The sequence below is a fragment of the Mobula hypostoma genome, chromosome 7 (assembly GCF_963921235.1).
Source record: "Mobula hypostoma chromosome 7, sMobHyp1.1, whole genome shotgun sequence".
In the NCBI taxonomy this organism is placed as follows: Eukaryota; Metazoa; Chordata; class Chondrichthyes; order Myliobatiformes; family Myliobatidae; genus Mobula; species Mobula hypostoma.
This window is the reverse complement of record NC_086103.1, coordinates 161539590-161554957: the sequence shown is the minus strand read 5'-3', so window position 1 is coordinate 161554957 and position 15368 is coordinate 161539590. Positions and strand designations below refer to the sequence as shown.

The 15368-nt window shown below is 41.8% G+C and overlaps 1 protein-coding gene across 1 annotated transcript in view; it reads right to left on the bottom strand.

Moving 5' to 3' along the window:
- Positions 1 to 4742: 4742 nt before the first annotated feature.
- The window catches only part of LOC134349709 (proteasomal ATPase-associated factor 1-like), a 33142-nt gene continuing 22516 nt past the window's right edge, over positions 4743 to 15368 (bottom strand). Inside the window, exons 8-12 of the mRNA XM_063054444.1 lie at positions 13805 to 13896; positions 12258 to 12373; positions 10848 to 10930; positions 5912 to 5994; positions 4743 to 5623 (exon numbers count right to left, since the gene is read on the bottom strand). Of these exons, the coding sequence (XP_062910514.1) occupies positions 5546 to 5623; positions 5912 to 5994; positions 10848 to 10930; positions 12258 to 12373; positions 13805 to 13896 (452 nt within the window). The 3' untranslated portion in view covers positions 4743 to 5545. The remainder of the gene's footprint in view (positions 5624 to 5911; positions 5995 to 10847; positions 10931 to 12257; positions 12374 to 13804; positions 13897 to 15368) is intronic.

Genomic DNA, 15368 nt, shown 5'->3' with positions numbered 1-15368 from the left:
CTATCCTTTCCAGAGCTTTCCTGTCTGCCAGTGTGCAATGATGCTGCATGTTAAAATGCTCTCTTCTGTGCATCTGCAGAATGACCTGAGTGTTGATGTGCATAGTTCAGCTCTCTCCAGCCACCTCAAAAAGTAGAGGCATTGGTGAGCTGTGCTGATTGTGTGGAATGTGTTTATGCAAGGTGTGCACCTCCAGGAGCTTGCATTCCTCGCAGCTTCCACCGCTGTGCCTTCAATGTAAAGAGGGGTGTGAGTTCTCCTAAATCTGATAACCATCTCCTTGGTCTCATTCATGTTGAAGAAGAGGTTATTTGCAGTGGCACCAGGTCTGAAGCTCTTCTACCTCCCTTCTGTAGAAGTCTCATCGTTGTGGGTGATGAATCCCACAATTGTCATGTCATTTGCAAACTTGACAACGTGATTTGATTGTGCAGTCATGTATGAGCAGAGTGTACAGTAGTAGGCTCAGCACACAGCCCTAGGGACACCCATGGTGAGGATGATGGAAAGGCAGGAGTGCTTGTGCATTCTGACTGTCTGAGGTCTGTTGGTTAGGAAGCCCAACACCCAGTTGCACAGTGGTGTATTTAGACTGAGGAATAGGAGTTTGTTCACCAAGTTCTGTGGGAGAGTAGTATTGAATGACAAACTGAAATCCAGACTCAGCATTCTGACATAAGTGTCCTTGTTTTCTAAGTGAGTGACAGATGCTATGGTATCTGTCACAGAGGAGTTTCTTCGTGAGTTTCCGGTGTTACAGGAAAGTTTTTGATATATGCCATTACCAGCCATTCATGACGATTGTACAAGCCATGTACAATCATCATTACCAGCCATTCATACAAGTACCTCGGGTCAAGAATGATGAGTTCAGAGAAGGACATAAAGATATGGAAGGCGCTGGCGTGGAGGGCTATGAACGATATGAAGGAAGTCTGGAAGTCGAACCTGACCAGAGGGCTTAAAAAGAGGATTTTCATAGCAGTCATAGAGTCTATTCTCACGTGCGGATGCGAGACGTGGACACTCACCAAGACGATGCGGAAGTCTCCAGATGGTTGCTATACACGAATGCTCCGAATGGCTCTTGACGTGGGTTGGCAACAGCACATGACGAACGTCGAGCTCTATAACAACCTACCGATGCTCACCACTAAAATCGAGGCGAGAAGACTGCAACTAGCGGGGCACTGTCTACGCCACCCCGAGCTACCTGCCAGCCTAGTCATCATATGGGAGCCCAAGCATGGGATGAACCCCGAGCGCCCTCCCAAGACTATGGTCAACATGCTCCTGGAAGACAGCGGTGCGGCTAATGTAGATGAACTGAACACACTGATGAGGGAGAGGGAGAAGTGGAGAGTCCGTCATCGTGCCCGATGCCGGCCCCCTAGGCCTGAGTCGACGTAGTAGTAGCAGCATGACGATTGGCATCAGTGCCATCGGGTGGTAGTCATTTGTTCTGAAGGTGTAGAGTTTTTTGGCACGGGGATGATTGTGGCTGATTTGAAGCATGTGGAGACACCAGCCTGAGTAAATGAAGTGTTGAAGATGTCTGAAGACATCTCTGAGCTGGTGTGCAAACTCCCTGCGATGCGGACTGGGATGTTGTCTGGCCTGGCCACCTTATTGGGTTTGATTCTCTGCAGAGTCCTCACATCAGTTGCTGCTCACCTGGGAGCGGTGTAGCTTTCATGGACGGCATTGTGTTCTATGCCTTCAAGTGTGCAGAAAGTTGTTTAGAGCAGGGAGGCGCCGTTTGTACAGTAGATGCTGTTTTTACTTGTGTAGTCAGTAATGCCCTTGATGCCCAGCCACATTTGCCAGGGTTTGTTCCTGAAGTTTTTTGTATGTTGGTGGTCCTTGCCCTGTTGATCCCCAAGGTGAGGTTTCTCCTGGCTGCTCTGAGGCTGAAAAAAGGACTGAAGACAGAATCTTGTAGGAGTGGACACTGGACAAAGAATCAGGAGAAGGTGGGTAGAACAGAGGGAGGTGATGGGCAGGGGAGAAGAGAAGCCCATCAGAATGAGGGAATACAAAAAGGAGGAAAGGAGACAGAGGAAATTGGTACCAGAAGTTAGAGAAATTAACATTCATGCCTTCAGGTTGGAGACTACCAAGATGGAATATGAGGTGCATCTGGCCTCGTCATGGAAGTATAGAAGACAGATATATTAGTGTGGGAATGGGGACTGGAACTGAAATAGGTGGCTACCAGGAGATCCTGGCTGTTGTACTGAACAGAGCAAAGGTATTCAATCTACAATGGGACTCAGCGATGTAGAGGCCACACTGTAAGCATTGAATGAAGGGTCTTGATCCTAAACATTGGCTGTTTATTTCACTCCATAGATGCTGCCTGACCAGCTCAGTTCCTCCAGCATTTTGCCTGTGTTGCTCAAGATTTCCAGTATCTGCAGGATCTCTTCTGTCACCAACGTAGATTTAACAGGCCAAATGCCATCCTCTATGTCCAAAGGAAAAATGAAAGATTATGACATATAAAGTACAGGGAAGCTCATCATTGCCCTCAGATTGAACTTCTTCAACATGGTCGCCTACTCTGTATATGGCTTCTCCAGTGTCGAAGAGACCACAGTGTGAATACTGAACGCAATGCACTAAATGTGAACCAGTAGCTGCGGGTAGATGAGTTGACACCTCAAGGAAAAGGAAAACTCTGATCTCAAACCTCTACTGCCTTGCAGCTATACCCATTCACGAGGAAGGCTTTGGGAGTAAACCCAGAGGGAAAAACCCGGAGCTGGAGTCCCTAAGGCAGTCCTACATTGACTGGCAACTCCTGCGATGCTGCTGGTACCAAACTGTATCAGTCTCTGCCATTCCTTTGGGTTCATCAGTTGCGTGGAGAGGGAGAGCTTGCCACATGGGCAGCTTGCTCTCCGTATTGTACTGCCCAGGCTTGCGTGTCTAGACAGCTAGGACGCAATATTCATGACCAATTCTAACTGACGGTCAGAGGTATTACAAATGATAAAATTGCATAGTGAAGTGTCTTGGTAAAGGGAATAGTTGGTGGAATAAAACAAAAAATTCTGGATATACTCAACAGGTCAGACAGTATCTGGACAGGGGGTCTAGGTCCATAGGTGCCTCAAAGTTGCTGTGCAAGTTGATAGGGTGGTTAAGAATGGGTACGATACAGTGGCCTACATTAGTCGGGTGATTGAGTTCAAGAGCCACAAGGTAATGTTGCCGCTCTATAAAACTGGTTGGACACACTTGAAATATTGCTTTCAGTTCTTGTCACCTCATTCATTATATGAAGGATGTGGAAGCTTTAAAGAGGGTAGAGGAGATTTATCAGGATTCATCCTGGATTACAGAACATGTCTTACAAGGCATGCTTGATTGAACTAGGGCGTTTCTCTTTGGAGTAGAGGAGAATGCAAGGTGACTTGATAGAGATATACACGATGATATGAGGCATAGATAGAGTGGACAGCTAGCACCTTTTTACCAGGGAGGAAATGGCTAATAAAGGGGAGATATTTTTAAGGTGATTGTAGGAAAGTATAGGAGGGATGTCAGAGGAAGGTTTTTTTTACATTGACAGTGATCGGTGCATGGAATGCATTGCTAAGGGTGGTGGTAGGGGAATAAATGTTAGGGAGATTTAAAAGACTCTTAGATAGGCACATAGATGAAAGAAAAATAGAGGGTTATGTGGAAGCGATGGGTTACATTGACATTAGGGAAGGCTGAAGGGCCTGTACTATGTTTACTGTTCTGTTTTATCTGTGGAAAGAGAAACAAGTTAACATTAACTCTGTCTTTATTTCAGATTTCCAGCATCGTCATTTTCTTAATTTCCATTTATGAATGGTTTGTGAAGTTGATAGAGTAGATATTAATCCAAATGTTCAGTATTTATCTTTAAATCAATATAGATAAATGAAAAGCATCACCTTATTTTTAATTTAATCTTCTGGGTTTTTATTTTTTAATCCTAATAAGCAGTAAGTGGCCTTCCTAAGCTGCTGCCATCCTTGGGGCAAATATACCCCCACTGTACTGTTTGGTTGGAAATTCCAATAGTCACAATGACTATGAAAGAACACAATATATTTTCAAGTCCACAGCATACAACCTAGACCATAGACCGTAAAACATAGGAGCTGCATTCGGCTATTTGGTCCATTGAGTCTGCTCCACCATTTGATCATTTCTGATTTATTATCCCTCTTAACCCTTTTCTCCTGCCTTCTCTCCATATCCTCTGATACCCTTACTAATCAAGTACACTTCAACCTCTGCTTTAAATATACCCAATGACTTGCCCTCCACAGCCATTTATGGCAATGAATTCCACAGATTCCCCATCCTCTGATGATAGAAATTCCTCCTCATTGCTGTTCTGAAGGGATGTCCTTTTATTTTGAGGCAGTACCCTCTGGTCCTGGACGGTATAGATGTTTCCACTAATGGAAACATCCTCTCCGAGTCCACTCTATCTAGCCCTTTCAAGGGGAAACTTGAAGGGGAACATGCAGTGATAAGGTTCCCGTGGAACTGCCACCCTGGTTCTTTCAGTTAACAGATGTCACAGGTTTGAGAGATGCCCTGAAGAACCCTTTTGAGATGACCTGCAATGCATTTTGTACAAACGTTTGTAAATGCTGTGCACTGTCCAACAGGGAAAGGCAAGGCACATAACACATTCCTGTTTCCTATACTGCTGGCCATGAAGAAAACCAGAATTCATTTTATTATTGTTTTTTATTTAGAGATACAGTACTGTGACAGGTCTTTCTTGCCAAATGAGCTCACACTGCCCAATTACACCCATGTAACCAATTAACCTACTAACCTGTATGTCTTTGAAATGTGGGAGGAAACCAGAGTACCTGGAAGAAACACGTGGTCATGGGGAGAACATTACGAACTCCTTACAGACATTGGCAGAATTGAACCCGGGTTGCTGACACTGTAATAGCGTTACACTAACCAGTATGCTATCGTGCTGCCTGCATTTATCTGAAATGTCTAAAGCTATAAGAGGATTGGGGAATTGCTTGTATAATCAGCAAATTATGGGTGATCCGCAAGACATAATCACAGGTCAAAATTAAAAATACCGAGAAGTGTATAAAAGCAATCCTAGCCAACTTAAAATTTTAGCATGACAAGAAATTATTTTTTAAAGAAGTGGAAACAAAAGTGTGTTTATTGTCTTAGGTACTTTTCTCAAACTGCATTGAACGAAACTCCATTGCGTATTCAAAGAACTCAATTTAATAGAGACTATAATATGATTTTATCATACGATTAAAAATCACACTAAATAATGCAATGTAATTACCACAAAGCAGCTGCTTCATTTTTTTTTCTGTGTAATTTGTCTTCTATTTGCTGATGCAAGCAATATACAGCAAATCACAGAGACTGTATTATAATCTACAGAGCTAAGCTCTGAATTGTTTTTAACTAAAAAGAAGTTTTGTTCCATAAAAACAGTAGATGAAAGACTAAGTGAGACTGCAGTTATCTACTGCACTCTCCCACGAACAATGCTTTAAAGAGTTCAGAAATTCTGTAGTTGGTACTTCCGAACAACACTGTCCCTGGAGCATGTGTAGGCAAACTTTTCCCTCACAACAACCTGAAATGAGATGAATACAGGTTAGGGCACTGAGCAATGGGTCAGCAAATGGAAAACGTTCTAGCACAAATTTTTGTGTAAACAAGAACTTCTGAGACATTTATAATTCTTAATGCTGTGCATAAAGTGATATATTATTGATTACAGTGTGGGATTCAACTGATTACATTTTCCAACCATTCATAATCATGAATGGAAAATCTAGCTCACAAATTAATTTTTTATGATATTCAAGCCTACAACAACTAAGCACAGCCAAACACGATAAGCCACCATTACTTTAGTTACCTGATATATGGGGTCACAGTCAGGCCCTGTAAATTCAATGACATAATCTTGATCCTGCTGAATAATGTAACAACTTCCATCACCTGAAAGAATAAGGCAGTTTTAAATGAGTTATTTTCAAATATTTGCCTGTAGTTTAGGTCTGCAACAGTTTCAGCAGAACTCACTGATTACTATGAACCCATTTTCTTCTAAACAAAGTAAAAATATTTCGACACACACCAAATGCTGGAGGAACTTAGCAAGCCACGCAGCATCTATGGAAAAGAGTACAGTCGATGTTTTGGGTCGAGACCCTTCATGAGTCCTGATAAAGGGTCTCAGTCTGAAACATCAACAGTTTACTCTTTTCCATAGATGCTGCCTGGCCTGCTGAGTTCTTCCAGCATTTGATGTGTGTTGCTTGGATTTCCAGCATCTGCAGATTTTCTCTTGTTTGCAAAAAATATTTTAATTCCAATTCTCGTGAAAATTTGTTTTCTCCATTAAATATGCTAATTTCTGTCTGGGGCACAGATTCCCTGTTGCACGGAATATTCTGACATTTCACCTAAGCAATTTTTAAAAAATGAATTAAGTCTAATAATTGAGTGTCAATAAACTTTAGAAGTTGAGAGGGTTTGCATGGGTGTAAGACTAACTGCACAAAATTTCAGTCCTCAGCAAAAATATATTGAATATATATGAATCCTGGAAGATCACACTTGTCTTTCCCCCGCCCCCCCCAATTTCTACAGTTTTATTATGATTTCCCAAGAAGCAGAATGCATGAAGTTTTCTCCAGTGAAATGACTAAAGTCACTGTGTTTTTCTGTAATAAATAGATTTTTGGACTTCGGGGAATCACAGATTACGAAAATCAGAAAACATAGTGAACTGAGACAAAATGGTAATTCAGCCATGATCTTTTGAAAGGCAAAACATGAATGATGGATTAATGAGCAGTTTAACATTTGGTGCAATATGGATGTCATTAGCAACACCAGCATTTATTGTCAATTCCTCATGTCACTTCAGTTGAGTGGCTGAGTAAATAATTTCACAGGGTAGCTAACAGTCAACCACCTTGATGGTTCTGGGATCACAAACAGACCACTCTAGGTAGGGGCAGCAGGTTCCACATCAATGGGACCAGTGAACCAGGAAGGTTTTTAACAACAGCCTGGTAGCTTCACGGTCACCATTACTCGTAATAGTTTATTATTTATTTACTTCAGCTTAGGTAGGTGAACATTTTGGGAATAGTGTCCACAACTCATTATGTCATAAGATGGTTATAAGAATAAAATCAAATCTTGCAGGAAGATTTTAAATTGGGACAAAATAGGACAGGACAAGGTAGGAGCTAAGAGCCATTGATTGGAGCAGGTACTGTTGGACAAGTTCATGTCTGACATGTGGGAGCTATTTAAGGACAGCTAATCAGAGTTCAGGTATGGAATTCCTGAATTCCTGAGGAGGAATTTCTTTAGCCAGAGAATGGTGAATCTGTGGAATTTGTTGTCACAGGCAGCTGTGGAGGCCAAGTCTTAAGGCAGAGGTTGATAGATTCTTGATTTTTCAGGGCATTAGGGATATGGAGAGAAGGCAGGAGATTGGGGCTGAGAGGAAAATTGAATCAGCCATGATGAAATGGCAGAGTAGACTTTATCAGCCAAATTCTGTTCCTGTATCTTATGGTCTTAAGTCCCCAGGGCCTGATGGCATAAATCCCAGAATACTAAATGAAGAAGTTGGGACATTACTGGGACTTGTACAAAGATCTTTGTGACTTCACTTGTAGCAAGTAAGGTTCCAAAGGACTGGCAAGTAGCAAATGTTTCATCTTTGTTCAAAAAAGGAAATTGGCTAATAATTACCTAGATAACCCTGTGAGCCTCACATCAGTGAAAAGGAAGCTCTTGGAGAAGAAACTCAAGGATGGTATTTATGCACATTTGGGAAGACACAGCTTCCTTAGGGACAGTCTGCATAGCTTTGTGCAGGGCAGGTCATGCCTTAACAAACTTGACCGAGTTTTTTTAAGGGATGACAAAGGAGCTTGATGAGAGTAAAGCTGTGGATATTATCTACACAGACTTTAGTGTAACGCCCTGATAAAGGTTTCACTGCTAACGTAATGGTCTTTCTGTAGAAGCAGAGTTTGGGTTATGGTTAGAGATAACAGGTGCTTTGGAATGTGAGCCATCCAATTAGGGGAGCGAGTTTTCTTTTTGTGTGCCTGACTCCGGTGTGAGCTGGGGTCTTTGTTTGGCAGGAGATGAAGAGAGAAGATGCTGGAGAGAACCAGTTGTAGGATTCAACCCAGTGGGGGACTGTGATTTGATGGAGCAAGGTGTGGAGGTCTACTGAGATTCGGTGAATATGACTTTTGGAAGAGTTGAGCTCCAACTGGTGCACACTTGACAATTTAATTATAATGGGCCCTTTATGTTTTTTTCTTTACCAACCCTTGAGTTAAGTTAGCATTTATAAATATAATTCCTTTAATCGTACGCCATGTGCTGTCTGTTATTTCTTGGCACCAAGTTGTAACAGCATAGCAAATTACATAGCATTCACACAAACCAGGGTTTGGGGAGGAGAACCATCCTGATCTCACAGATGTGGTGGGACCGGAGTGTGTATTCCCTAGGCGTACACAGCCCAAGGAAACCGGGGTTTAGTTATTATCCTTCACCCATCAGGTTCTTGAACCAGAGGGGATAATTTCACTCAACTTCACTCCCCCCTTCAATGAAATGTTCCCACAAAGACTCCCCTTCAAGGACTTTTCATCTCATGTTTTTAATATTTATTTATTATTTCTCTTTTTATTATTTTCTTTTTATACTTGCACAGCTTATTGTCTTTTGAACATTGGTTGTTTGTCCATCCTCCTAGGTCAGCGGTCCCCAACCACCGGGCTGCGGACCGGTACCGGGCCGCAAAGCATGCGCTACTGGGCCGCGAGGAAACGATATGATTTAGCGATATGAGTCAGCTGCACCTTTCTTCATTCCCTGTCACGGCCACTGTTGATTTTGAACGCACGCGCGGTCATTAGCCGCACGTCATCCATGTCAGTGCAGGAAGGAGACCAACTCCTCAAGCTTGCAAATGACGACGGGCTGAAAAGTATGTTTGACATAACATCTCTGCCGGCATTCTGGATCAAAGTCAAGGCTAAATATCATAGGTAGCCACGAAAGCACTGAGAACGTTGCTTCCATTTCCAACATTTTGCTGCGAAGTGGAGTTTTCTGCAATGAATGCAACGAAAACTAAATTGCGGAATAGACTGGACATCAGGAACCCCCTTCGAGTATCGCTGTCTCCCATCACCCTTCGATAGGACCGTCTTGTTGCAGGGAAACAAGCCCAGGGCTCCCACTGATTCAACGATATTGGTGCGTTGCAATGATTTTATATGTTCATACAGGGAAAATATGTGCTGTGTGCTTAATATCCAAAGGTTACTTAAAATGTTATGATGCTATTGATTATAAGTGACTTACATAACCATAAAGCAATTACAGCACGGAAACGGGCCATCTCTGCCCTGCTAGTCCGTGCCGAACGCTACTCTCACATAGTCCCACCGACCCGCACTCAGCCCACAACCCTCCATTCCTTTCCTGTCCAAATACCTATCCAATTTTTCTTTAAATGATAATATCGAACCTGCCTCTACCACTTCTGCTGGAAGTTCATTCAACACTTACTTCAAGCCCCTGTCCTCCCCTGATAATTGACTTATCACTATATTCATGCGAGGAAAATATGCGCTGTGTTTAATATTAAATTCGTTGGAAAAACCCTTTTAGAAACGAAATTGATTGTATTAGACACATATCACCTATAGTCCGTTCGTGATTAACAGCCCCCCCTGAACAGAATCGCCAAAAACGATTTTTAGATAAAAATCGTCAGGTACACGCATGCACCAGTTGCGCATGCGTACACAGGTGCCCGCACAAGGCTTCATGGTCATTGTAGTCTTTCTGGGGTAAACACAACGTATTTGACTGCTACTCTTGTCCGTTGGCAACCCTACCACCGCCCCCCCCCGCCCCCGGGTCGGCTGGTCCGCAAGAATATTGTCAATATTATCCATATATCCGCAGTGCAAAAGAGGTTGGGGACCCCTGTCCTAGGTGCAGTTTTTCATTGATTCTATTGCATTTTTCACGTATTTACTGTGAATGCCTGCAAGAAAATGAAACTCAGGGTTGTATATGGTGACATACATGTTCTTTGAACTTCGCCTGTGTTGGTGGGGGCGTTAAGTGTAAGAGTAAGGAAGTCATATTGTAGCTCTATAACACTTTAGTCGGATTGCACCTGTTGAATTGTGTGCAGTTCTGGCCGCCCCATTACAGAAAGGATGCGGATAGGTTTACCTGATGCTGCCTGGTTTAGAGGGTATCAGCTTAAAAGGAAAGCTTCGACAAACTTAGCTTGTTCTCCTTCAAAGCATCAGAGGCTCAGGCATGACCAGATGAAGGTTTTAACTTTTTTAAGGCTATTGATAGGGTAGACAGTCGGAATCTTTTATCCAGAGTAGAAATATCAAACACCAGAGGACACGTTTTTACAGCCGGGGGAAGGGGGTAAATTTACAGGAGGCATGAGGGACGAGTTTTGTTTCTTGTACACAGAGAATGGTAGATGCCTAGAAGGTTACCACAGGTAGTAGTGGAATCAGGCATCCTGGTGGAGTTTAAGAGGCTGAATGAAATAGATGATAAACGGAAGGGGGAGATTCAGTAATGTTGGCATCAAAACTCAACACAACATTGTGGGCTGAATGGCTGACCAGTGCTGTAATATTCTATGCTCTATGTTTAAATTCTCCAGCTGGCATCTCCAGGTCATTAAGTTACTGGATACCAGACCAATAAGTTAAACACCATACTCCCATACAATGTATTTAGAGAAACAAATGTAGCCTTACTGTGGCTAGCCATAAAGCCTTCTCTACAGGGCAACAAGGAAAGGACTGGAGCACCTGATCGATGGATAACCTGTACGGGTGTTCTGTAAAGACAAAGTAAATTGAAAGCTAAAATGCAAACTAAACATAGATCAGGACAATGTGGCATATTCTAGCAATTTTTTTTTGTATATAAAGTTACACATTTAAATTTTTGCTAAATTCCATTTCTGAGCCCCGTTGTTCAAAAAGGTTTATATTATCTCTCATTTCTTTGGGAACTGTTCCTCTCTTCATCCAATTCATAAAGTTATCCCTGAAAAATAATCACACTCTCATTTTATCTGTCCTGATTGCAACCTTTCCAACTCCAGATCCATCTCCACTGCAATTCACAGTTCACTTTTCATTTTTCTCACATCTCTCAGGATAGTTAAAGAGACTGAATGATACTACTGTACTACTCATACAGTGATCTGGAGCTTTAACCCACTTTCTTTGCAGCATTTAATGTGGTTGTTCACACAACTCTCCTTCAACTCTCTGCTCTCCAGATCCATGTCATTGCTTGGTAGTTCTTTATCTTTGCTCTGCAATGGAGTAAAGCTCCTGTCATAATCACTCTTTATTTACTTTTTCTGCATTACGTTCAGTTTTTTTAAACCACATCACTCTTCTCCATATTGCATCAGATGCTGTAGTACTTTTTTTCAATTCCCTTCTCTTCTCCTTACCTGTCTATAACTCCCCTCTGGTGCCCATCTTCCTTCTCGTTCTCCCATGATCCACTTCCTTCTCCTCTCCTATCAGATTATTTTTCTTCAGCCCTTTACCCCTTCCACCTACCACTTCCCTTTTTACTTCCTCCTCCCTCTCCCACCCACCCACCTTCTCCCTCACCTTCCAGCTCACACTCCTTCCCCTTCCCCCACTTCCTTACTCTGGCTACATCCCCCTTCCTTTCCAGCCGTGATGATGGATCTCAGCCTGAAACATCCACTGTTTGTTTATTTCCACAGATGCTGCCTGACCTGCTGAGTTCCTCCAGTGTTTTGTGTGTGTTACTCTGGATTTCCAGCTTCTGCAGATTTTCTCTTGTGTTTGTGGTACTATTGGAACTGCACATCTGATTTAGTTTCATCTTTAAAATTCTCTTAGTATGTGTTTGACCAGTCCTTCTAGTGGGTGTTTTTTAGTTGGCAACATTTTCTTATAGAAGAGCATTCTGCATTTTATTTAATTGCAGATAGCTTTCTTGATATTTTCAGATTATACAGGCAATTGTATAAAAAATAATACAAAAAGGATTGTGACTTTTCATGCACACTTTGTGATTTACTGTAATTAACAATAAAGAATTTGAAGCTAATGAAAGGGAACCATAGATCAAACACCAGTTTAACTTACTGTGGTGTTGTGCAGTTTACTTACCTTGTATTTCGGATATCCAGTTGATAAATGTTACCATCGTGTGTGCCTGCAAGGACATAGGTACTTGAAAAGAAAGTACAACAGTTGAAGGCATCGGATCCCTCAAACATAAATATCTGGAAATTCAACATAAAGAATGACATCAGATCTTTCTGCATTTTTTTAAATCACAATTATTAACAAAAATTATTAACACTTTGAGCCACTACTCTCAGATTTAAAAAAAAATGCCTAGAGAATAAATGTTACTATGGCACCCAGCATCAGTTTAAAAGCAAAGCCATTTTCAACATTATGAAACTGTTGCACAAAAAGCAAAATATCTTTCTCCCCCCTCTCTTTTCCTTTTTTTAATCAATTGTTGACCATTCAGTTCTGCTTCCCACGTATTAAATAAATTTGGAATAAGAAGCTGTAACTGGTAATGGCAACCATGAATCTATCATATTTTGCAACACCATTCATAGAACCACTTACTTCAGAAAATGGTATATTTACCCATCTGAAACAGTCACATTTCTTTCAGTGTCTATGGAGAGGAACAAACATTCGACGCTTTGGGCCCTGAACAGAACAGTCCTGATGAAGGGTCTCAGCACAAAATGTTGACTGTTTATTCCTAGCCACAGATACTACCCGATTTGGTGAGTTCCTACAGCATTTGTGTTTGTTCCTCTGGATTTCCAGCATCCACAGAATCTCGTGTTTACATTTCATTTCATCCTGCATGTATCCTTCTTTTCTTTTCAGCTCCCTGCCCACTTCTGCTGAAATCCACAGAAGACCTTTCATCCTTCTCATAGCACCAAGAAAATTCTAACCAAATGACATTAAAGACCGCTGCTAATCATTTTTGTGATTTGGAGCTTAAATCACTCATCTAATCTGCATTTGATGTGATTAATAGCACCATTCTCCTTCCTAGTCTCCATTGTTCAGCTCCACAGGACAGCCCATGCATGCTTTCTTTGACACTTTTTGAGTGCTTTTGCCAGTAATGGCTTGTCTGTTCGCTATCACATTTTCACCAAAGGATCCATTTTATTCACTTTCTTCAGTAACATTGCCTGTCCAGGAATAGTAACAAATTTCTCTTTGTGCTGCCATTGGTGATCTTCATTTTTTTGTTGATTGGGAGAAGTTGGATTTTAACCCTGCATCCTAATGACTGGCAAAATCACAGAACTCCATCTCTACAATAATGCTACTTTCATTTCAAGTCTGTTTCTGTGCATGTATCCTGTTCAACATTGACTTACCATTCAGATTTCTAAGGATGTATTTTGATTCCTGCTCCCAAGGCATAGTACATTTGAAATCTTCATCTTTGCTGTTAAATCCCTCCATTGTTATCCCATCACCTCCTAAAAATTCCACTTTCTGCACTTTTCCCCTTCCTGTGTTTCACCACTGGTAGTAAATTTATGAACCCTCTACCTGGGCCGCTCTCTCCTGGTAGTTACTGTGTGTAAATTAGCTGGTAGTTCCTGCAATTACGACATTTCAAGATAAGAATATCATAACTGAAAACAATAAAATACACTTACTGGTTCTCTGCTGAGCAGTCCAATGCTTTGCAGTTTTCTATCTTCACGAGCTAGAAGTAACAATTTTCCCTCAGTTCCTATTTCACGTTCACCTGGTAAGAACACAATCTATTAAAAAAAAAGTGCTGCAGGGGAATATTACATTGAACATAAGTGCATCTAATTAATATAAATGTTAGAGATTTTTTGTTTAAAATTTCTCACTATGATTCAGTGCTGTCTGACTTTATAGCATTCTCTTTATAACAAACATAAACGATCTCCAGAAACAATGGGGGACATAGTATTTTGTGAGAGGGACGATGCACTGCTGGTCATTTTCCATAGCTTTATACACTTTGGAAGAGTTCGAAGGAACTGGAGGGTAGCTAATGTAACTCCACTATGAAAAGGAGGCTAAGAGGAGCAATAGGCCAATTAGTTTGACATTAGTAACAGGAAATAGAGTCCATAATAAAGAAATAATAGGAGAGAACTTATAAAACAGTGATAGCATCAAAGTCAAAATGGATTTATGAAAGGGAAACTGTGCTTAACAATTTTTTTGGAAGTTTTTGAGATTGTAACTAACAGAATGGTGGAGGGAGAACAAGTGAATATAAGACAAGACCATAAGACCATAAGACAAAGGAGCAGAAGTAGGCCATTCGGCCCATCGAGTCTGCTCCGCCATTTTATCATGAGCTGATCCATTTTATCCTATTTAGTCCCACTGCCCCGCCTTCTCACCATAACCTTTGATGCCCTGGCTACTCAGATACCTATCAATCTCTGCTTTAAATACGCCCAATGACTTGGCCTCCACTGCTGCCCGTGGCAACAAATTCCATAGATTCACCACCCTCTGACCAAAAACATTTCTTCGCATTTCTGTTCTGAAAGGGCGCCCTTCAATCCTGAAGTCATGCCCTCTCATACTAGACTCCCTCATCATGGGAAACAACTTTGCCACATCCACTCTGTCCATGCCTTTTAACATTCGAAATGTTTCTATGAGGTCTCCCCTCATTCTTCTAAACTCCAAGGAATACAGTCCAAGAGCGGACAAACGTTCCTCATATGTTAACCCTGTCATTCCTGGAATCATTCTAGTGAATCTTCTCTGTACCCTCTCCAACGTCAGCACATCCTTTCTTAAATAAGGAGACCAAAACTGCCCACAGTACTCCAAGTGAGGTCTCACCAGCGCCTTATAGAGCCTCAACATCACATCCCTGCTCCTATACTCTATTCCTCTAGAAATGAATGCCAACATTGCATTCACCTTCTTCACTACTGACTCAACCTGGAGGTTAACTTTAAGGGAATCCTGTACGAGAACTCCCAAGTCCCACTGCATCTCAGAACTTTGAATTCTTTCCCCATTTAAACAATAGTCCGCCCGTTTATTTTTTCTGCCAAAGTGCATAACCATACACTTTCCAACATTGTACTTCATTTGCCACTTCTCTGCCCATTCTTCCAATCTATCCAAGTCTCTCTGCAGACTCTCCGTTTCCTCAGCACTACCGGCCCCTCCACCTATCTTCGTATCGTCAGCAAACCTAGCCACAAAGCCATCTAT